General features: G+C 44.5%; 2 protein-coding genes across 2 annotated transcripts in view; one reads left to right on the top strand and one right to left on the bottom strand.

Moving 5' to 3' along the window:
* Positions 1-976: 976 nt before the first annotated feature.
* On the bottom strand, positions 977-15876 carry mrpl15 (mitochondrial ribosomal protein L15). The gene is made up of 5 exons (XM_033019736.1): positions 15730-15876; positions 11150-11307; positions 6185-6350; positions 2979-3102; positions 977-1406 (listed from the first exon to the last, which is right to left on the bottom strand). Exons 1-5 carry the CDS (start codon positions 15826-15828, stop codon positions 1063-1065), a joined length of 891 nt encoding a protein of 296 aa, XP_032875627.1. The 5' UTR covers positions 15829-15876; the 3' UTR covers positions 977-1062.
* A 776-nt stretch (positions 15877-16652) lies between these two features.
* lypla1 (lysophospholipase 1) overlaps positions 16653-23821 on the top strand; it is a 51512-nt gene continuing 44343 nt past the window's right edge. The window contains exon 1 of the mRNA XM_033019735.1: positions 16653-16906. Within this exon, the coding sequence (XP_032875626.1) occupies positions 16838-16906 (69 nt within the window). The 5' untranslated portion in view covers positions 16653-16837. The remainder of the gene's footprint in view (positions 16907-23821) is intronic.

Here is a 23821-nt window from a genome sequence, read left to right as displayed (position 1 = left end):
GTCATGTGAGCCAGGATAGGATGAGTGTTCTTGAATTAGCATGGATATTCATAAAACATGCTTGAGTAATGTAACAATGACGAGGGATGGGGAGGATGCTGGTGGGATTAGACCTCCTAACACCCATAACCCATGACTGGCAATTACAAGATCATTCTCCCTCTGAGATAGACGTCACGCACAAAGCATCTATCAAACTCACGTTTTCAATTCTCAGGAAAATGCATCACTCTCAGGAAAAGGCATTTATATACAATGCAAAGAGAATGTGCTGTAAACTCTACCTAACTTGTTCAATCCTCATTTCAAAATATTATGGGCTATTTGCGGCAGGACAAACGTTTTCTTGGCCTGTGCCTCCACAGTTTACCATGTCACCCCATTCTCTAATTTTCCTTCACCTTTCCAGCTGTTCCACTATAGCATGTGGGAACTTTTCATTTTGCTCCTAAAGAGAACTGCATAGGATCTATTTTAATAAATGATTCTGGGAATATACTGTCATGACTTTGCTTGTAACATTTTTTTTTTATACCAGTTTTACTGATTTTTGGCATTTGCAATATACATAGAATCATATCAGAGTGCCACCAATTAAAGGGTCCAGTTGGATAGAGAACCATTCTCTGGAAGAGGAAGAGGAGATGAGGCCAGCAAAGAAGTACCTGTTGTCGCAGGGAGAGGTCGGAAGAGGAGAGAAGACCTTTTGCAAAATTATAGAACAGATATACCAATGTTAATATTTTGGGGGGAAAAAATAGGCAAAATTACTGAGGGAAAATTAAGTAGACACCACAGTGGGGGGGAAAAAGGCCAAAAAGACTGAAAAAATTTACAGGGATTTACTAAATTTATAAGGAAAGTAGTAAATGAAGTAAACTAGAAGAAAATGTAGCTTTTTGTAAGCTAAATTTCCTCAGGAACAAAAGCATAGTTGACTAAATGTATATGTAACAAGTGCATAACCAGAAACAAATAGATAACAAATCATTTTTAATACAATTTTCAAGTATACACAGATGAGAAATCAGCAGATATTTCTAGTTACAATTACCTCATTACTCACAGTTCATCCCTATAGTAACGACATAGCTCTTCATCGCTTGGTTTTAAAATTTTCTTTTCAGGGAGGTTCACCACCCAGCCAGGAGCAAGACCAAAGAAAATTTGCAAGGGATCCTTGCGCATTGTTAACATGCTATACATCACATCCTTGCTTATATCCGGCAAAATGTATCCATATTTCTTGGCAAGTATTAATCGTTCCTTTTGAACCTTTGCTGGATCTGCTAAATAGCCACGATTTTGAGCATCCATATAGTAAGGAACTAGTTCTTCAGGTGGGAGCATACGTTTTGGAATGGGTTGTCCTCTTAGGAAAAAAGGAACTGGTTTGCACAAAACATCTGTTTAAATGCAGAAACAAAATCAGTAAATGTTGATACATTGTTTAATTTAGTCAAAACTATGGATTTCAGCTCAGTTATTTAAATCCACGGTACGTAAGTTTACATTTCTAGTTAGTTCTAGCACAATCATTGATATAAGCACATAATTTTAACTGAAGGTTCATAGAAACATAGAAAATAGGTGCAGGAGTAAGCCATTCCACCCTTCGAGCCAGCCATGATCAATATGATCATGGCTGATCATCCATTATCAGTACCCCATTCCGACTTTTCCCCCCATATCCCTTGATTCCGTTAGCTCTAAGAGCTAAATCTAATTCTCTCTTGAAAACATCCAGTGAATTGGCTTCCACTGCCTTCTGTGGCAGAGAATTCCACAGATTCACAACTCTCTGGGTGAAAAAGTTTTTCCTCATCTCAGTCTTTATTATTTATTTTATTCCGATTATATGTTTTATTATTCTTGTTAATCTCTGTAAGGTGTCCTTGAAACTTTTGAAAGGCGCCCACAAATAAAATTTATTATTATTAAATGGCCTACCCCTTATTCTTAAACTGTGACCCTTGATTCTGGACTCCCCCAACATTGGGAACATTTTTCCTGCATCTACCCTGTCCTACCCTCGAAGAATTTTATATGCTTCTATAAGATACCCTCTCATCCTTCTAAATTCCAGCGAATACAAGCCCAGTCGGCCCATTATATGTTAGCCTTAACCGTTTGATGAATCTATACACTGTAATGGCTCGATTGCAATAATGTATTGTCTTTGTGCTGACTGGATAGCACAAAAACTTTTCACTTAACTTTGGTGCACATGACAATAAATTAAACTGAAACTTAATACCAAATGCCATTTTCCTTTGAACTTGATTGACTGAATTTACTGTTAATGGAGTTAAGGACCTGTCCCACTTGCCGGCATCATTGACTGATGTATCAGGTCACCGAAAAATTTGAGCCGTGATGCGACGGTTACGTGGCGTGACGCTGCGTGATGACGTATTGACGCGCAATCTTTTTTTAAGTGTCGCACCATTTTTTTGTCGCCGCTGGATTTTGAAATGTTCAAAATCTTCAGGCAACCCTGATATGACGACAGCAGTCGGATAACCCTTTAGAATTCCATTCTGCTATGGTTCAGACATATCAGGTCAAATGCATAAAATGGAAGAGAAACGCATGATGATGGCAACTGAAAAGCAAGGTAATCTTGAGTGGGGGTGATCAGAAGCATAAACATTTGGTTTTCTTAACCTATATTTGTCATCTGGATAACTTAATTTTACTCAAACTGACAACCAGCCCAATAATACACCAAGGTAGCCTAAGGACAGTCTTATGTGTGCACCTTCTTTTTGTTAACCTATACCAGTGGCACACTGAGCTTAAAATGCTACAGTATTTCACACATAAAAGGCCCACTTAACACGTCAAAGTCAGACAAGATAAAATTTCTAACCGAAGAATCAACAACATAGAAAAAAAAGATTTTAAATTTCTCTTGAAAACATACAGTAAGAAGTTCCGATTGATTTAACCACAACTGGTTTAAAAACAGTACTTACCTAAACTTCGTGGATCATAGAATCCAGTAATTATAGTTCCACCATTCCTTTCAATTGCAGCTATTGCAAGCTCTGATGCCCACTGGACTTCAATGTTTATTTTTGCTGCAAAGTTATCAGCACCCTAGAAATTAAAAACATTACAATTAATTACAACAGTCAATAATTTTCACAAATGCAATCAATTATTGAATCGGGAATTATATCTTATGGTATATTATATAAAAAACTACCCATCAGAATGAACGAATATTCCCCAGACTACACCAACATCCATACGTGAACACCTCTCCTGGAAGGTTTGTCTTACAAGCTCAAAGTGTGTGCATTTGCTTCCATCTAATGGCAGCCTGAAAAATAACTGTTCAAATGAACTGCAGCTACCATTTTTTTTCTTTTATTAAACTATTTACAGAGGTTAGGTGAAACAAAAGAAAAATAAAGCTTCTGATAAGTAAACCAAAACTGTGAGACCAACTGTAAATTTGTGCATCTAACTAGCCTCAATCTCTTTGCATAAAATCTGTTGTTGACATTCCCATCCAAATTGTTATCTCCTCCACAAGATTCCAATGTCCCCCAAACCATCTTCCCATTTTCTTTGTATATTACACTTTTGCGCTTCTACAATTTTGCTATCTCTTTTTATTCCATTTTCCCATTCATTACTACTCTCCCCACATGCTCAAATGTAAAACTCTAATCATTTTCTTTCTGGCTTAAGAAAAGTAAACACTCTTCTATATCTGCAAACCCATAGACCCCTATTCTTCTGACTGCCATACCTCTTTCACCTTTTACTGACTATTTGCCTTTCAACCATTACTGATTGTTTTGAAAAACATTCAGATCCTGCCTTCCACACAATTCTTTAATTTGCCCTGCTCTTTGTTAGTATCATATTGTTCAGTATCCATTTTGTCTAATACACTCTGGATTAAGGAGTATCCACTTGTAAATACAACAACATAGAAGAGTAAAGGAATGGATGATGGGAAAGGGGGAATGGGGAAATCGAGGAGCTGAGAACAGAGGAAAGTAGTACATGAAAGACAGAAGGGTAGAAGTTATTGAAAAAGGGGTAGGACCAAGGGAGTGAGAACAGAGAAAAAAAGAGGTAGGTTGGAAGTGTAGTTGAACAGGGAAACAGTTGGAAAAGTGGGGCAGGAAATGGAGAGGGGGGTGTGAGTGGAAAAGTGGTGCTCTGTCCATCTCTTGTCTAGAAGGCTTAGAGTAGGTTAGAAATTTGTTCTCTAACATTCAAGTTCAAGTGAGTTTATTGTCATGTGTCCCTGTATAGGACAATGAAATTCTTGCTTTGCTTCAGCACAACAGAACATAGTAGGAATTTACTACAAAACAGATAAATGTGTCCATATACCATGATATAAATATATACACACATGAATAAATAAACTGATAAAGTGCAAATAACAGAAAATGGGTTATTAATAATCAGAGTTTTGTCCGAGCCAGGTTTAATAGCCTGATGGCTGTGGGGAAGTAGCTATTCCTGAACCTGGTTGTTGCAGTCTTCAGGCTCCTGTACCTTCTACCTGAAGGTAGCAGGGAGATGAGTGTGTGGCCAGGATGGTGTGGGTCTTTGATGATACTTTTTGAGGCAGCGACTGCGATAAATCCCCTCGATGGAAGGAAGGTCAGAGCCGATGATGGACTGGGCAGTGTTTACTACTTTTTGTAGTCTTTTCCTCTCCAGGGCACTCAAATTGCCGAACCAAGCCACGATGCAACCGGTCAGCATGCTCTCTACTGTGCACCTGTAGAAGTTAGAGAGAGTCTTCCTTGACAAACCGACTCTCCGTAATCTTCTCAGGAAGTAGAGGCGCTGATGAGCTTTCTTGATAATTGCATTAGTGTTCTCGGACCAGGAAAGATCTTCAGAGATGTGCACGCCCAGGAATTTGAAGCTCTTGACCCTTTCAACCATCGACCCGTTGATATAAATGGGGCTGTGTGTCCCCCTCCTACTCCTTCCAAAATCCACAATCAGTTCCTTGGTTTTGCTGGTGTTGAGGGCCAGGTTATTGCGCTGGCACCATATGGACAGTTGCTCGATCTCTCTTCTATACTCTGACTCATCCCCATCAGTGATACGCCCCACAACAGTGGTGTCGTCAGCGAACTTGATGATGGAGTTCGCATTGTAACTGGCTACGCAGTCATGAGTATAGAGTGAGTACAGCAGGGGGCTGAGCACACAGCCTTGAGGTGCTCCCGTGCTGATTGTTATCGAGGCTGACACCTTTCCACCAATACGAACAGACTGTGGTCTGTGAATGAGGAAGTCAAGGATCTAATTGCAGAGGGATGCGCAGAGACCCAGTTCTACGAGTTTGGTAACCAGTTTGGAGGGGATGATTGTGTTAAATGCCGAGCTGTAATCGATGAATAACAGCCTGACATATGAGTTTTTGTTGTCCAAGTGGTCCAGAGCGGAGTGGAGGGCCAGCGAGATCGCATCCACCGTTGATCTGTTGTGGCGGTAAGCGAACTGCAGTGGGTCCAGATTTTTGTCGAGGTAGGAGTTGATTTGCTCCATGATCAACCTCTTAAAGCACTTCATCACCACCGGCGTTAGTGCCACTGGTCGATAGTCATTGAGGCACGTCACCTTACTCTTTTTGGGCACTGGTATAATTGATGCCCTTTTAAAGCAGGTGGGGACCTCAGAAGTGAGAGGTTGAAAATGTCCGTAAAAACTCCAGCCAGTTGGTCCGCACAGGTTTTAGAACACGACCGGGTATGCCATCATAGGAGAAACATTCATATTCAAAGACATCCTATGAAAGATATTTAGCTTGAAATGCAATTCTATTATTTTTCTCAGCCACAGATATTGCTGGATATAATTATTTCCATCCTCTTCTGATGATATTTCAGATTTCTTAGCATTTGTATTTGCTTTTGGATTAACGCCTTGTAATTAATGGTTAAGTGCATTCTCTAAGAAATATATCGTTGGAATAGTAATTTGCAATTAATACAAAATTTTAAGAATTCCTAATACAAACATCTATTAATGAAACTTAATTTTTGAAATTCTAGCTACTGTAGCTGCTAAGGATTCATTAGGTGGCAGATTTATCTCCTACTAATTACATATTTAAATAGGCTTCCACAGTGTAATAAATGGTTGCGCTGTTACTCTCCATGGTCAACAAAGATCACTACATGGTTTAAATTACCTCCTCGACTAGCTGGATTCCATAGTCTCGTTTCAATGGCTGGATGGTAATTCCTCTTGCATTCACCAACTGGGTCAGGTCAATAGGTTCACATGGATCCACTCTACCCAGATCTATCAAATACTGAAGTCGATTCAAACTTAATGGCTGGTATTGCCGCCGATAACTGAGAAAATAAATTTTAACAATTCCCTTAGCACAAATATATAAAATTCTGCTTAATATGCTCATCATGTCTTTTAAGCCACATGCTTCTTCCTCAAGGGAGCAAAGTTTTGTCTTTCACTGTCATAGCTATTATACATGTACAATTACATAGAAATACATATGCACATAAATATGAATGTATGGTAAATGTTCATCCAAATAGCAACTCTTATAATGTCATTGTAACACAAATCACATGCAGATTAATGAATGATACACTGGAAATAAGGAGGTGGATGATCAATGAGCTGCAAAGATTAAATAATGGCATGAGGTGATGACTTTAACCCACACACCTATCACTGAAGAGACAAAAAATGGTACAACTGTGCCATAGCGGGAGAGAGAAAACAGGGAATTATAGACCAGACATCGGTGGTGGGGAAGCTGCTGGAGTCAATTATGGATCCGAGTCAGCATGGATTTACGAAGGGGAAATCATGCTTGACTAATCTTCTGGAATTTTTTGAAGATGTAACTAGGAAAATGGACAAGGGAGAGCCAGTGGATGTAGTGTACCTGGGCTTGCAGAATGGTCCCAAATAGGAGATTAGAGGGCAAAATTAGGGCACATGGTACTGGGGGTAGTAGAGTGCTGACATGGATAGAGAAGTGGTTGGCAGACAGGAAACAAAGAGTAGGGATTAACGGGACCGCAGCTATTTACAATATATATCAATGATTTGGATGAAAGGATTCTAAGTAACATTAGCAAATTTGCAGATGACACAAAGCTGGGTGGCAGTGTGAACTGTGAGGAGGATGCTATGAGAATGCAGGGTGACTTGGACAGGTTAGTGGAGTGGGCAGATGCATGGCAGATGAAGTTTAATGCGGATAAATGTGAGGTTATCCATTTTTGGTAGCAAAAACAGGAAGGCAGATTACTATCTAAATGGCGTCAAGTTGGGAAGAGGGGAAGTACAACGGGATCTGGGGGTCCTTGTACATCAGTCTATGAAAGTAAGCACGCAGGTACAGCAGGCAGTGAAGAAAGCGAATGGCATGTTGGCCTTTATAACAAGAGGAATAGAATATAGGAGCAAAGAGGTCCTTCTGCAGTTGTACAGAGCCTTAGTGCGACCGCACCTGGAGTATTGTGTGCAGTTTTGGTCCCCTAATTTGAGGAAGGACATTCTTGCTATTGATGGAGTGCAGCGTATGTTTACAAGGTTAATTCCCGGGATGGCGGGACTGTCATGTGCTGAGAGAATGGAGCAGCTGGGCTTGTACACTCTGGAGTTTAGAAGGATGAGAGGGAATCTCATTGAAACATATAAGATTGTTAAGGGTTTGGACACGCTAGAGGCAGGAAACATATTCCCGATGTTGGGGGAGTCCAGAACCAGGGGCCACAGTTTAAGAATAAGGAGTAAGCCAGTTAGAACCGAGACGAGGAAACACTTTTTCTCACAGAGAGTGGCGAGTCTGTGGAATTCTCTGCCTCAGAGGGCGGTGAAGGTAGGTTCTCTGGATGCTTTCAATAGAGAGCTAGATAGGGCTCTTCAAAATAGCAGAGTCAGGGGATATGGGGAGAAGGCAGGAACGGGGTACTGATTGGGGATGATCAGCCATGATCACATTGAATGGCGGTGCTGGCTCGAAGGGCCGAATGGCCTACTCCTGCACCTATTGTCTATAGCCAACATCCTTTTGTACCTGCAGTCAGGTACATACACCCACAAATAAACACCTTCACTTATGCCTAATATCTTCACAAAGGTACATACTCAAATGTTCTCAATTACCTATACAGGTGCACAACCTTTTATCCGAAAGCCTTGGGACCAGACACTTTTCGTAATTCAGAATTTGTCGGTCTTCGTAATGGAAATTTTTTAGCGTAGATTTTAATGGCTGGCTCAGTGATAGAGTGCTCGGCTCATATCCGCAAGGTCGCGAGTTTGCGCCTTGATCCTGGCAGTTACTCGATCGCGAGTTTGAGTCTTCAATGTCGTTTATTCTTGCAGAATAAATGTTTGTATGAAATGCAGTGTAGGAGGTGTACTGACTGTGTGGGCAGAACTTTGGAAGTGATTGCCCACCAGTCTAAAAAGCAGCTGTGTCTCCCTGTCCCTGGGATAGCAGGGGGCGATCAAACAGCACAATACCCCCTCCCCCTCCAACTCCAGAGGAATCCGCTCCCCGATGGGCCGCTACGGCGACAAGTGACAGTTTGCCCACAGCCCGAGCTGCGCCCCCTCATCCGCCACCCCAAGAACAAGACGTACCTTGCACACCATCAGCTTCTGCCCCTACGTGTTCCTCTGGAGTTGGAGCGGGGCTGGGCTGGAGTTGCTGCTGGCTGTGGGTCTCTGGGATCTCCGTGCTTGCAGTGGGCCTGGGGGTCGGTGGGCGACGGTGGGAGCTGTGGACCTACGGACCTACCTCCGTGGAGCTAGCCAGCTTCGGAGCGTGGAGAGCTGCGGGGGCGAGCTGCTGCGACCCGACTCCGGTGGATGGTGACACCGGGAGCTCGCGGGTCCCCGGTGGGAGACTGCTTTGCGGGGCACCGGCAGTGGCGACTTCTCCCGCCCGAATTACGGGGTTGAGAGTGACCTGGAGGGGGGCCTTACAACGCCCGGCGCGGCTGTAAATTGCCGCGGACTTGCTAGCGCCCGCCGGGGGCTCCAACATCAAGACCGGGGCAGGGCCCTACATCGCCCGGCGTGGCTTTGAGTGGCCGCTCCCCGATGGGCCCCTACGACGCCCCGAGCTGCGCCCCGTCATCCGCAACCCAGGTTCCTCTGTAGTTGGAGTGGGGCTGGGCTGGGCTGCTGTTGGCTGTGGGTCTCTGGGATCTCCGTGCTTGCGGTGGGCCTGGTGGTCGGTGTCCAATTGGTCGTGACGTCTCCGGTGACTGGCACGGTCCTGCTGCAATCGCCGACGTGAAGACAGTGCAAAGCCCCCGCGCCGATGCAATGGGCGGGGAGCTGGAGAGGGGAGGGAAGGGGTCACACACATGGCCGGGAAGCAGAGGGGCGTAGGTGGGGTGAAACTGAAGGGAGCGACAATCTGCACTGTGTATCGTGAGTCTACCGTGGGAACTTTTTAACTCAGCGGGCAGGCAGCAGCATATTGTCAATTATTAACCCTCCCGCGCAATATACCCTCATCTTCTCTTTTATGAATGGGGATTTAGTTCCCCTTTCTTCGAGGACCGACCGGAGGTTCCGCTGTCACCTCTGCGGGCCGCCCTCGGTGAACGTTTTCAAGGACCTTTCTTCAAGGACCGAAAAAATGGCCACTATTCGGAGGTTTTCGTTATTTGGATCTTCGGATAAAAGGTTGTGCACCTGTATATGCATTTGCAAAGATAACAGATATGTAGTTACATGCAGGTGTTTAAAATATGCTCATATATATGCAGTATTTTGCTTTTGTTTTCAACATGCTTTTACACATTCATAAACAGTTATGCATGCAAATATTTGTATCAATTGTATGTATACATGCATGTAAATCTGTGCAAATTCACAGCTGAACTTGCGTATATGTTTAATCAGATTGTATGTACATCCAGGTCTGCATACATTTAGCTGTTGCATAATTGATAGCACTCTCTCCTCTGTGTGAAGGATCCAGCTTCAAATGATTGATCAGTAACATCAGCACTGGCTTTCAGTCCAACACTATTCAGCCAAACCAAGATCCCATCTACTTATCCATATGGACAGAGAACCTCTCAAATATTTTACTGTTCATTAATAGTTCATTTGTTGTAAATAGTAAGTGGCGGCGCCTAACGGCAGCGGCTCGACTACAGTCGTCTGTCTTTTATTAATTTTTGTCTTGTTAAATGTATGTCTTGAGCTATTTTTATTTTATTTTTTAGCTGTGTATATGTGGGGGGTGGTGGGGGGGCTGTGGAGGAAACCGTTTAATCTCTTCCCTGTGCGGGGACACGACTATTCCCTGTCGGGTCTCGGATGTCGTTGGGCCTAACATTGAGGAGCCGGCGGTGGCCTCTGGCTGGGACTAGCCTGAGGGCTCCAGTCACGGAGCCTGCGGAACTGACATCGCGGAGCTGGCCGTCTTCGGAGCGGGAAGAGCTGTGGTGGCGCACGGCTGCGACCCGACTTTAGAGTTCGGAGGCTCCGGCCGCAAAACCGGTGGACAGCAACATCGGAGCTCACAGGTCCCTGGTGGGAGACCGCTTTTCCGAGCTCTGCAACGGCAACTTCTCCCGCTGGAACCGCGGGGTTTAAAGGACATGGAGCTGGGGCCTAACATCGCCCGGCATGGCTTAAACGGCCACAGAACTTACCATCGCCCGCCGGGGGCTTTAACATCGGAGCCCCAGTTCGCCTCGATGCTGCAGTTGGACTGCTGGACCGCGGGAGAAGAACAAAGGGAAGAGATAAAGACATTGCCTTCCATCACAGTGAGGAGGTGTTGGAGATTCACTGTGATGGATGTTTATGTAAACTGTGTTAAGTGTTGGTCTTTCTGATTTTTGTAATGTAAAAAAACTGTAGAAATGAAATTTCGTTCAAACCTAGGTTTGAATGACAATAAATAGCATTCCATTCCATAGCTTGGCGTGCTTGGGTATTACAAAAGGCACTACATAAAAAGTCTATATTAGTCTGTTTATATATGTAAGATTTATGAACAAATAAATACATTAGTGCATACAAATGTGTACTTATATATACACAAATGTACAATTTTGGATGATGTGGCATTTTGAAGAAGGTTAAAACTTTGAATGAAAACAACCATAATTGCAGTCTATAGAAGTATATATTCACCAACCTGTGTCCCTGGTTGTATCCATATTTTGGAATAACAATATAAAATGGAGTTTGACCGCCTTCAAATCCCAATCGTGGGCGGTTTCCACGTTGCGTCTGGCCTTTGTGCCCTCGGCCACTTTTTTTCCCTCCATGCATGCCCCGGCCACGTCTCTTTTCCTGGAATGTAAGCATTATTAACGTATAGCTATGCAGGTCAGATTTTCCTTCTTGTAGATTGCAATAAATCATCCACATGTTTGTTTTTATCTCCCCCAACAAGAAGTAGCAGCAAAATCCTTTTCGGAACTGACAATAAGTTACTTTGCCCTTATTCATAAAATTACAAGGAAATAATAATCTTAATTTGGCCAGAGCAATTCTAGAAGCTTAGAAAGTAACATTTTTGATGTTACTTGCAGAATAACTGAAACACAACTCCAACAACTTTAATTTATATTGTATCTATAACAAAGTAAAAAATATCTCAATGTGCTTCACAGTATTTATGTGGTTTACATACACGTTGACAATGCCCAGTTTTACCTCAGTACCACCTCTGATATTCCATGGTATTTAAATTCACCAATATCCAATAATTGACGAGCAGAAATATATTTTGTTGAAGTATTAGAAAGACTAAAACCGATGCTTTCAGTTCTATCAAAAAGACCATTTTCAATCCAACACTAACTTATCCATAACAAGCGTGGAAAACACCGCAAGTCTGCACGTTTAGACCCTGGCGTTACTCTCTTTACTCCCATGGCTATGTGACTAAGCAATGCTCAAATGCAATCTATAAATTCAGCGAAGACACCATTGCAGTTAGTTGAGTCTCTGATTCAGGTACAGGAGACAGAATATCTGGTTGAGTGGTGGCGCAACAACAACCTCTCATTCAATGTCAATTAGTCCAAGAAACTGATCGTTGACTTCAGAAAAGAGAAGATGGGAGAGTAGGCCCCAGTTTTCATCAATAGGTCGGTGGTGGAGAGAGATAGCAGCTTCAAATTCCTGGGCATTAACATCTTGGATGACCTGATGTAGGCCTAGCATTTTGATGCTAGGCCTAGAATGCTAAACTCCATTTCTTAGAAGTTTAAAGGGATTCAGTATGTCTCTGGATACTCCGACAAACATTTACGAAGGTACTGTTGAGAGTATCCCAACTGGTTGCATCATGACCTAATATGGCAATTCTAACACACAGGAGGCTGCAATGTTTTATCCAAAACTGCTGTCGCGACATCAACCGCCTGAACTTCTCCACTCCCCTGTCTCACTCCAATCTCCCCCCACCCCCCCCCCCCCCCCCCTGAACGTACTGCCATCGACTCACTCCGCAACAACCCAGACTGGGTTATCAAACCTGCCGACAAGGGAGGTGCCATGGTAGTCTGGCGCGCCGATCTCTACAAAGCTGAGGCCACGCGCCAACTCTCGGACACCTCCTCCTACTTACCCCTGGACCATGACCCCACAGACGAGGACCAGGCCACTATCTCTAGCACCATCACCGACTTCATCAACTCCGACGCCCTGCCCCTCCGAGCCTCCAACCTCATCGTTCCCCAGCCCCGCACGTCCCGATTTTACCTTCTCCCCAAAATCCACAAACCTGACTGTCCCCCGGTAGACCCATTGTCAAACTAATTTCCACATACCTTGACTCCATACTATCCCCCTTGGTTAAATAGCTCCCTACCGATGTTCAAGACACCTCAGACACTCTCCGTCATCTCCGCGCATTACATTCTCTAGGCCCCCATCCTCTCATCTTCACCATGGGCGTCCAGTCACTCTACACCTCCATCCCCCACCTGGATGGTCTCAAAGCCCTCCGGTTCTTCCTCAACCGGAGAAGCAACCTATACCTGTGCACTGATACTCTCCTCCACCTAGCGGATGTGATCCTTACCCTCAATAAATTCTCGTTTGACTCCTAGCATTTTCTCCAAATACAAGGCATAGCTATGGGCACGCACATGGGCCCCAGCTATGCCTGCCTCTTTGTCGGGTACGTCGAACAATCCTTTTTCGAGGCGTACCTGGGCCCCATCCCCGACCACTAACTCCGCTACATCGACGATTGCTTTGGTGCTACCTCCTGCACCCACACACAACTGATTGACTTCATCCGCTTCACCACTAACTTCCATCCGGCACTCAAATACACCTGGACCAATTCCGACACTTCCCTACCATTCCTTGATCTCACAGGTGATAGACTTCTGACCGACATCCACGATAAACCCACTGACTCCCATGGCTATCTAGACTTCCCACCCTGCTTCCTGTAAGGACTCCATCCCCTGCTCCCAATTCCTCCGTCTACGCCGTATCTGCTTCCAGGATGAGGTGTTCCACACCAGGGCATCGGAAATGTCCTCATTCTTCAGGGAACGGGGGTTCCCCTCCCCCACTATAGATGAGGCTCGCACCAGGGTCTCTTCCATACCCCGTAACACTGCTCTCTCTCCCCATCCCCCACTCGCAACAAGGGCAGAGTCCCCCTAGTCCTCACCTTTCACCCCACTAGCCGTCACATACAACAAATAGTCCTCCGTCAGTTTCGCCTCCTCCAACGTGACCCCACCACTCGCCACATCTTCCCATCTCCCCCGTCTGGCTTACACAAAGACCACTCCCTCCGTAACTCTCTTGTCAATTCTTCCCTTCCCTCCCACACCACCCCCTCCCCGGGCACTTTCCCTTGCAACCGCAAGAGATGCTACACTTGTCGCTTTACCTCCCCCCTCGACTCCATTCAAGCACCCAAGCAGTCGTTCCAGGTGCGACAGAGGTTCACCTGCATCTCCTCCAACCTCATCTATTGCATCCGCTGCTCTAGATGCCAGTTGATCTACATCGGTGAGACCAAACGTAGGGTTGGCCATTGTTTCGTCGAACACCTCCGCATCTTGGAGGAACAGCACCTCATATTCCGCTTGGGTAGTCTGCATCCTGGTGGCATGAACATTGAATTCTCCCAATTCTGTTAGCCCTTGCTGTCTCCTCCCCTTCCTAGCTCTCCCTCAGCCCTCGGGCTCCTCCTCCTTTTTCCTTTCTTCTCCCCGTCCCCCACCCGTCTGAAGAAGGGTTTCGGCCCAAAACGTTGCCTACTTCCTTCGCTCCATAGATGCTGCTGCACCCGCTGAGTTTCTCCAGCATTTTTGTGTACCTTCGAATTTCCAGCATCTGCAGTTCCTTCTTAAATAGGCAGCAGAGTGCAATGGACTCAGTCCGGGAATAATAGGCATAGTGTTCACCTCCATTGAAAGCATCTACATGAGGCACTACCTGATGAAAGGAGGGTGTGGGACCTATTGTCTGTCCCCTGTAATGGAGACAGAATTATCAAGAAAGGGGAGACAGGTGTCAAAGAGATAGTCCAGGTGAATTTGAGGAGAGGGTGGAAGTTAATGAAATCAACAAGTTCTGCAATGGCGCAGGAGGCACTGCAATGGCTCAGTCATCGATGCAGCAGAGAAAGAGTTGAGCAATGGGAGATGATTGTATGATTTGTTTTTGTGTGTTAGTCCGAGTCTATGTGCCCGTGTTGCGGCTGCAATATTTTTATTTTTACCTGTTCCTCATGAACTTCTGCTTTGGTACTCTCACAACAAATAATCACCCATGACTCCATATGAAGAGGCAAGTTGTGAAAGTTGGTGTTGGGTGCTGAGATACACATATAGCACGGTACATGGAGATCATTGACTGCTCCTATTCCATATGTTGTTAGACTCATGCACTCTGATGGGTCTCCTGCTGGAGTCGATAGAAGCTAGTCCCCCGGTCTACATTTAGCTTTAATGTTCTTTCTCCCAGATACATCTAAAAGATAACAAGTTCAAATGTGGTCCCAAACAGCTGAACTTATTGCCAGAGAGAAATCTGGCCTTCTGATACCAACCAGGATGCAACCCTGACGTCCACGTCTCAGTCATGAGCAGCCCCACCACTCATCCCACACAACACCAGCAGCTTCTCCAGACTAAGCTGTGGGCACTTCATTGACACAAGAGCACCATTGAAGGGCATGTGTTCACTCCAGATTCTCGATAGCCAGGTTCTCTGTGCAGGAGTAGGGCAGGCAGGAGCCAGTGTCCCATTTCCATCTTCCCAGGTTTCTGCCACAGTAATAAGCAGCAAAGGAGAGCAGAGGTCTGAACCAGGTCTGCAGCACAGCATAGAGTGAGTGGGCAGATTGAATTTTGAGATACCAGGGTTTTCACATCAGGAAAGATACTGCAGACTGTGCCTATACTCAAGTTCAGGACACACATCAACTTCGCGTCTACCCTTTAAGATTCATGAAACATGCAGGGTAGATGCAGTTTATATTTCCTCTTGCTGTGTTATCTAGAACCAGTGGACATCGTGCAAAGTCCACATAGGCAGCACCTGAGGTCAACATTGAACCAGGATCGCTAGCGCCATGAGGCAGCAGCTACTCTACCAGTAACAGGACCTGGAAACGCTTAGTGATTGCAGCCGATCCGAGGGCAGATGGAGGACACTGATACTTACAGTCTCTAAAGCCCAGCCCGGCCTAACCCGCCCGGCCTAACCCTCGCCAGCTGCCATCTCTCTCACCTTTTTCTTGGCACCGGGGTTGGGCCGGAGATTGGCGAGTGAGACCCGCGGCAGCCGCCGAAGTAAGTCGAGGCCGGAACGGACCCCGCTCCACGACATCCCTAGCAACGGCCCGGCCGCGACACACTTTACCGCTGTTGCAAAGCGCTGACGCAAAGCGCGGCGCCACTTTACGGCGGGCGACGTATTGGCTCCCGCCAATTGACCCATTTGTCCTTTATTTTATTGATTTTAGTCCAGATTAGAAATACAGCCGGGAAACGGGCTCTTCGGCGCACCGACTCCGCGCCGATCAATGATCCCCGCTGTCCTGCACACACTAGGGACAATTTACAATTACACTGAAGCCAATTATAACCTACAAACCTGCACGTTTTTGGAGTGTGGGAGGAAACTGGAGATCCCAGAGAAAACCCACGCGGATCACAGGGAGACGTACAAACTCCATACAAATATATATATATATATACGATAAATTATTGTATCCTAAGTAAACCATGACAGTTAAATAAAAACAAAGTACACCGAGCACCCGGAGTCAGGCTCGAACCCGTGTCTCAGGCGCTGCAAGCAGAGACGCCACTGTGTTGCCCTTTTATTTATTTTATTTTTTTCTGGAGCTTTTCTAACACGGTCACAGCAACCGACTACTATAGTGTCAGCAGATAATTAGTTTAAAATAAATTGAGAAAGACATTTATTCGCGTTCATTATTATTCCCACCCCCCCCTCCTCATCGGGACAGAGAAATGCAGCAAAAGTCTCAGCACAATCATCAACTGCGCATGTCCCTGAGATGGGCGCCGCACCTGCTCAGTGCGCCGAGGATTGTCCCCCCAAATGATTGACGTCATTCCCAACCAACCACAGCTGGCGTCGGCCACGTCCGGCTGCGGAGACGTCGAATGGGTGTGCGGTGGAGGCGGGACTTCCGCCGGGAGCTGTCGGCTGGCGGTGCTGCGGGTGGAGCTGGAGCTGGAGCTTTAACCAAAGTAGCTTTGGCTTTAACGGCCCAAGAACAGGGCTTTGCGGTGACACTGAGGGCGAGTCGTTCCCTATCGTGGAGTTGGCCTGGGGCTTTGCTGGACGACTGATATTTTGGTTGTGTATGTGCGGTAACAATATGTCATCGCCGGTTCCTATCATTATCCCCGCTACCAAAAAAGCAACTGCTGCGGTGAGTCTCACTGAAGGGCGATGGACAAAGGACGGGCACAGCTTCATTGATTATTATTATTATTATGATTCGGTTCACCGTGCAGTGCACTGAATCGGAGATACTGATTAATTCACGTCGCGAAGAAACGAGTTGCTCGGGATTAAAGGGAAGTGGAGAGGAAGGTTGCTGTTGCTTCCACGTATTTACCATGAAATGAGGACAATCTCTATTTATATCACGCTTTGCAGGGTCCCAATGCGTTTTACAGTTAATTAAGTACTTTTTGAAGTGTTGATAATGTTGTAATACAGGAACCATGTTGTAACAAAAGGCAGCCAGTTTGCACATAGTCAGCTTCCGCAGTCGCATGAATAACGATCCGATAATTTATTTTTGTAACATCGAATGAGAGATAAATATTGTTGAACACTGGGGCTAACTCCTCTGATGCTCAGAATAGTGTCACGAGAACATTTTCACCTAACCCGACAGACAAGAACTTCTCGCCCCTAAGGATTCCCTTGCTTTTGTATTGTACCTCTACTGTAGAATTTTGCACTTGTGGGACTTGAATCCCATACCTTCAACTCAAAGGTAAATGGATGATTAATGCTATGATGGATATCTGACTCTGGTATGCACTTATAGAGAGGTTGCACATAAGGTCAAAGGGCGTGACGCATGGAAGTCGCTCAATCCTTCTGGAGTACAAGGCAGCTTCCGGCCTACACTAGTAACACATGAAACACAAACGTTCTTACCTGTTAAAAACCGGCAAAATGGTCAATATTTGCGCTGTAAAAAATAGTGGAAATAGGGGTAACTGTGAGAGAAAAACTGCCAAAATCACTGCTGCTGCTCACTGACTTACGAAAGAGCAGCATGCCGGCGGATTGAGGGCAAGTCCCAGCCCACGACCGCCCGGGGCTGGAGGGTGACTGAGCGCTCTAAACCTGAGCACCAAGGTGTAAACGGCCGAAGGAGCGGATCCCTCGGGACCGCCCCCACTCTACCGTCGGGGTCAGCATTGACCGGCCACGGCCGCCCTCCGCACCGTCTCCCACTGTGACCGTCTGTGGGTCGGCACACGGGGCCGGGTGGAGCGGGGCCGCAGCTCCAGGCAGCGGACACACAGGGCCGTAAACCCGTCAACGTCCCCGTAAGCTGCAGCAGAGTTGGGGACAGTCTGGTCCCTTCGCCCACCCAGAGTCACTGACCACGCTGCACCGGCACCGAACCCCGACCCACACACAGGGTGATTCACCCAAGACCCCCACACGGGGTGATTCTCCCCCCCCCACCCCCCCCACCAGTGCCCGGCTGTCTGTAGCCCTGCCGCCGTGTTTCAGCCATCAAACACCGGCCCACTGTACTGGCAGCCATAGTAAGTGCTTACTTCATGTATATCGCTTGTACTCCAGAAGGCGTTGCATGGCAGCATTATGGGTCACGGATCGTGATCTCGACTGCCGTGCAACCTCTCTATATGACTTTGAAATGCAAGTTTTGGAGTAAATAAGGATGCACAGTTCCAGGAGTGTATCCTAAGTAAACCATGATAGTAAACACAAGTGCATGCATAGAGCAACTGTGGTGGTATAAAACCCACTGTGGTTTAGTGCTGAGGTAGGATTGCGTAGATTTTTTTCAAGAACTGATTGATGTAAAAAAGCTGTCCTTGAACCTGGAAGTGTTTAAGAAGAAACTGCAGATGCTGGAAAATCGAAGGTAGACGAAAGTGCTGGAGAAACTCAGCGGGTGCAGCAGCATCTATGGAGCGAAGGAAATGGGCAACGTTTCTGGCCAAAACCCTTCTTCAGACTGATGGAGAGGGGGGGGGGGGGGGTGGTTGGTTAATGCTTGAACCTGGAAGTAATGGTTCTCAGACATCTGTGCTTTCTTCCCAATGCTAGCAGTGAGAAGACATTTGCTGGTGTAGTGTTGTGATAAATGATATTAGATGCCTTTTTGAGGCAACACTTCTTGTTGATCCCTTCGATGGCGGGGAGATCAGAACCTGTGTTGGACCAGGCAATGACCATCACTGCAGTTTCCTTTGTCCTTGACAGTTGGATTACCAAACCATGCCATGAGACAACGAGTCGGTATGCTCTCCACCATACACCTGTAAAAAAAAAATCAATAAAGTATTTGGCAACATGTGACCAATTCGATGATGAAAGGTATCTGAGTTGTTTGATGGTGACTGGGGAAAGAGAGTAGTGGACTAATTGGGTTTTTATAGCTGCATTAAGGATCAGAACCATTAACGATAAGGGAAATTGAAAGATTTCCATTCTTGGGTTCCAATGGTGCAACTAGTAGAGCTGCTCTCACCAGTGAGCTGTGTTAAATGTTGACCTAGTTCCTGATGGTGTCTGTGTAGAGTTTATGTATTTGCCCTGTGACTGGGTGAGTTTCATCCAGATGATCCCATATCCTAAAGACATGGATTGATGGGTTAATTGATCACTATAAATTATTCCAAGTAAGTAAGTGAGTAATCAAAATCTGTAGGGAAATGTGAAGAGAGAAAATATAAATATTAATGTAAATTGGTGCTTGATAGTCAGCGTTGACTCAGTGGGTCCATGTGTATGTCTCTTGGGATGATAGATGATATTAAATGAATAGAGCACCAATCGTCAGAATTGAAGTTCATAACCAGCTAACAGCATTTAACAAAATAGAAAATGTTTAAATAAATCTGGGTTTCACTTTGTGGCCAGATTGCAGCATGCTGATAATGACCAGGATTATACTTGTCGTTGATGGCTTGAAAACTGGTCAGGAAACCAAGGATAGATTTGTCAGCTGTTCTTTAGAATACTGCCTTGGGATTTTTTTTATGCCCGAATGAGGTTTTGCCTTAAAGTCTCATCTGGAAATATTTGTACAGCATATTTGCACAGGAATATCAACCCAGGTGTTTACATTCAAGGTTTTGGAGCTGAATTTAACGATGAGATTGACAATGGCCAAGTTATGGCTCATCATTTTAGATCAAAGGCATTGTTAGGAATATGACAAAAACATTTGACATGACTTATTAATTCTGTTTCTCATTCCAGAGTTATTGCTGTGTGTTACTAGCTGTTTCATTTCACAATTTATTGATTTTCATTTTTATTCACTGCTTTAATCTTCAACAGACAGCATGTGTGAAAAGGGAAACGGTTAATAGATAATAGGTGCAAGAGTAGGCCATTCGGCCCTTCAAGCCAGCACCGCCATTCAATATGATCATGGCTGATCATCCACAATCAGTACCCTGTTCCTGCCTTCTCCCCATATCCCCTGACTCCACTATCTTCAAGTACCCTATCTAGCTCTCTACAGCGAGTCCGGTATTCCGTCTGTGCCTGGGGGCAGGTATCCTGTCGGTCCAGACGTCTCGAGTTGGGGGGGGGGGCGGTGATGATCCGGCAACGCTTGCGGGTCTCACCGCGCCCGTTCCCCCCCCCACCCCACCCCACCCACCTGATCTCCCACTGAAAAAATCGGACCACAAGTAGTACTCACTGCATCTATAGCGCTGAGATCTATTTACCGTTATAGCTTACGACCTTTGACAAATTCCATGATTCCTTGCGTTTTTCGGAATACTGAACTCGCTTATTCCACAGACTCACAGCTGTGTGAAAAAGTGTTTCCTTATCTCCGTTCTAAACTTTTAGTTGATGGCTTTTCACCAGAGCGGGTCGGGACCCTTCTTCAGACTGGAATATGTAATTCATAATGTTTGTTTCTGTTTTTATGCATTTCATGCAGATGCCTACTTTCATGGCAAGCATAAATTTAACCTTCACAGTTCTCTCTTATCCACCATAGTAATGATGCCATATTTAGAACAAGCTATCTTTAGTAATAAGTGATGTCTTTGATTGGGATATATTAATACAGGATCAGAATGATAACTCTCTTTAATTTCTCTGCGCTTGACATTAGATCAAGACATCGTCTTAGCACAACTTTCTCGTGTAAGTAAAGTGTCATTTGCTACTTGCTAATCTATGTAAATGTATTTTCATGACGTGGGCATTGTCAAGCTTGACATTTATTGCACATCTCAATTTGTTCTTGTTTGGTGTGAAGATGATTCAGTTTAGTAGTTTGCTAGTTCTCTTGAGAAATAGCAGCAGCCAACCAAGTTGCTGCAGTTCTGGAGTTGGATTTAGTCTAGGCTCTGTAAAGAAGGCTAATTTGCCCTCTCTTTCTCCCCCCTAAGAACACTAGTGAACTAGATTTTGGGGACAATCTGGTGGCTTGGATTACTAATTTCTGTTTTGTTTAATTGAATTTATGTGAATTAATTTTCACAAGAGACTTGCTGTACATGTCTGGGTTTACAAGTCATGTGATCTCACCCATTGGAACATTTCCTGAGTTGGTGAGCTTGGAAAAAATATGGCTAAATATTTGCAATTTCTTAACCTATTTCCTTTATTTTCTCAGTACATTCAATTATTTTCCTCAAGTCTCCCATTATTTTGTTTTTATCCTGCACTAGTTGTTAGTCCACAATCCTCTTTCAACTCTTTGGAAATAGATTTAGACATTTTTGTATTCCTTTTAAGTACTGTAATACATTATTTTAATTCTTAATAATTTTTTAAGTATCATTTGTTGGGTTTTCCTTGTATTTGTATTTTTAAACAATATATACTTCAGTTTGAAACCTTGGATGTTATACTGTTTTCTTTCTCTTAAACAAAATGTTAAATTCAATTTCTTTTATTCAGATTAGAACTGTCTAATTAGATTTTCAGAATATAAGGGCTGCACAGTTGGTTTCTCCCACACTAGAATTCATGGAATTAGTGGCAATTCGCTACTATGTGTTGGCTGCATTCCTCTTGACAATATTTAGCAATGTTTCTTGATTTTTTGAGAAACCCAGTTGCTTCTAGTATCATGTCTGGTATTGCTAGTTTCTTTATTACCCATTCCTTCTATCCATGTCTGCCTGTCCCGCTGAGTTACCTCGGCATTTTCTGTCTATCTTCGGTGTAAACCATCATCTGCAGTTCCTACATGAAAGATTAGTTTTATAGAAATATTGATGTGTTTGGGAAACGGGAAGGAAATAACTCTATTTTGGCAAACAGTGTTTACCATGGATTTGCTATGTTAATGCAGCAGGCAGGATCACCACAGAGTATATTTGTATTTTGTAAAGATCAGAACTGGTCTTTTTTGGGGGAGAAAAAAAGTTCATGTGTCTAATGGATTCATGTACTATTGTGGTCAGAATAATGGGTTGCTAAATTGCATTCAATGGTCTAGAAGAAATATAATATAGTTACTAAGCCTCTTCTAGATTAATTATGTTCATCCTGGTCTTCATAAGATGGTGGCTGATACTGAGGCTTTGATAAAGTTCTGGTGAAAACTCATAATGAGTAAAATACTGGAATAAAAAAATTATGGAGGTTCCAAAGTTGGATTTGCATTGTTCAGTGAAATATAAACAGATGATATAATTAAGATTCATGAAATTAACTAGACCAGTTAAGAATCATAAAATTAACTGCACTCTGTACACTGACAAATTGTTTCAATTAGTAGCGTAAAGGTTCAGGGGTAACCTAGGTTAGGGATTAAATGTTAGTTTCTTCGTTGTCAAATGAACAGCCTGCTCAGTGTGCTAATTTCTTCAAAGAATTAAGCTTCAGGGAGTGTTATTGAAAAAAGGCCTGTACTGCGTATTTTAAGCATTTGCTATTGCAGTACCAGATCTAGCTAGGTTAGTCAGGGACAACCTACCCGTTAAAGATCAGTGTTTATGAAGGAACTGCAGATGCTGGAAAATCGAAGGTACACAAAAAAGCTGGAGAAACTCAATGGGTGCAGCAGCATCTATGGAGCGAAGGAAAAGGGCAACGTTTCGGGCCGAAACCCTTCAGTACTGGCTCTGATCGCCTTATAATTACTCTTGCTTTAATGACAGCTTCCAGTAATTTTCCTGCTATCAATTAATCCTTGCTGTAACCGTATATTCTCTTTAACTTGGTCATCAACCAAACCAAAGATGATAGAGTGGAGCAAAATACTCCACTCCTACGTAATCCAACACACTGAGGTGTAGTACGTAATGGAGCGTCACGGCCGCCATCTTTCAATGCAAAATGCAACTTCCGTTATGCCTCTCGCAATGTAATCCGCTCTGTCATCTTTGGTGTAATCAGTGTTGTAGAGGAACAGTGTGTGATATAGCTCATCTATCACTTCACATATTGTAGTTAATTTTATTGTAAATGTTTTCCCCCTGTTTCTGCCCATTTCCCTCCCATCCTTCCCCCCCACACCCCTCCTTTGTGCAGTTTCCCTTGCATTGTATTGTGCAGTTTCCCTTGTATTGCTTTAACACACACTGTGCACAAAATTATGATATATATCATTATATATATATCTATATTACTAAAAGTCTGTTCTTGACTTGTTTTGCACACCTTTGCTGCAATTTCCGAGAGAACGCCGCCACCTACGGCCGTCATTTTTGGCCACCTCGCTCAGAGCCCCCCTCCGCCGCATGTGTGCCGAGGATTTTTCCAGTCGATGAAAAATGAAAGATATTAATGATTTTACAAAATTCCCCATTCTCTCTGCTGCCCCCGCTGGCGGCAGGTGGGATGGACTATAAAACCAGGAAGTGCCTCAATTAGTCTGCAAGCTGGAGGAAGGCGGAGGGTTACGTTTCTCTGAGCTGTGAATAACACTGAACACATGTCCACACAACTGTGAGTAAGTATCCTTAATGTGGATTGAAAATGAAAATATGGTTAAAGTAAAAAAGCACGGCCTGCAAATGGTTGTTTGGGGGGTTTGGGTTGAAATAAAAAGGCACTCTTCCCCCCCTCCCCCCCACACACCCCTACCCCCTTCCCTCCACCCCCCCCCCCCCCGCTCCCCCTCCCTGCTCCCCACCTCTCC

Source organism: Amblyraja radiata, chromosome 4 (assembly GCF_010909765.2).
Source record: "Amblyraja radiata isolate CabotCenter1 chromosome 4, sAmbRad1.1.pri, whole genome shotgun sequence".
Lineage (NCBI taxonomy): Eukaryota > Metazoa > Chordata > Chondrichthyes > Rajiformes > Rajidae > Amblyraja > Amblyraja radiata.
Note: the sequence above shows the minus strand (reverse complement) of the source record. Positions and strands in the feature narration are given on the sequence as shown.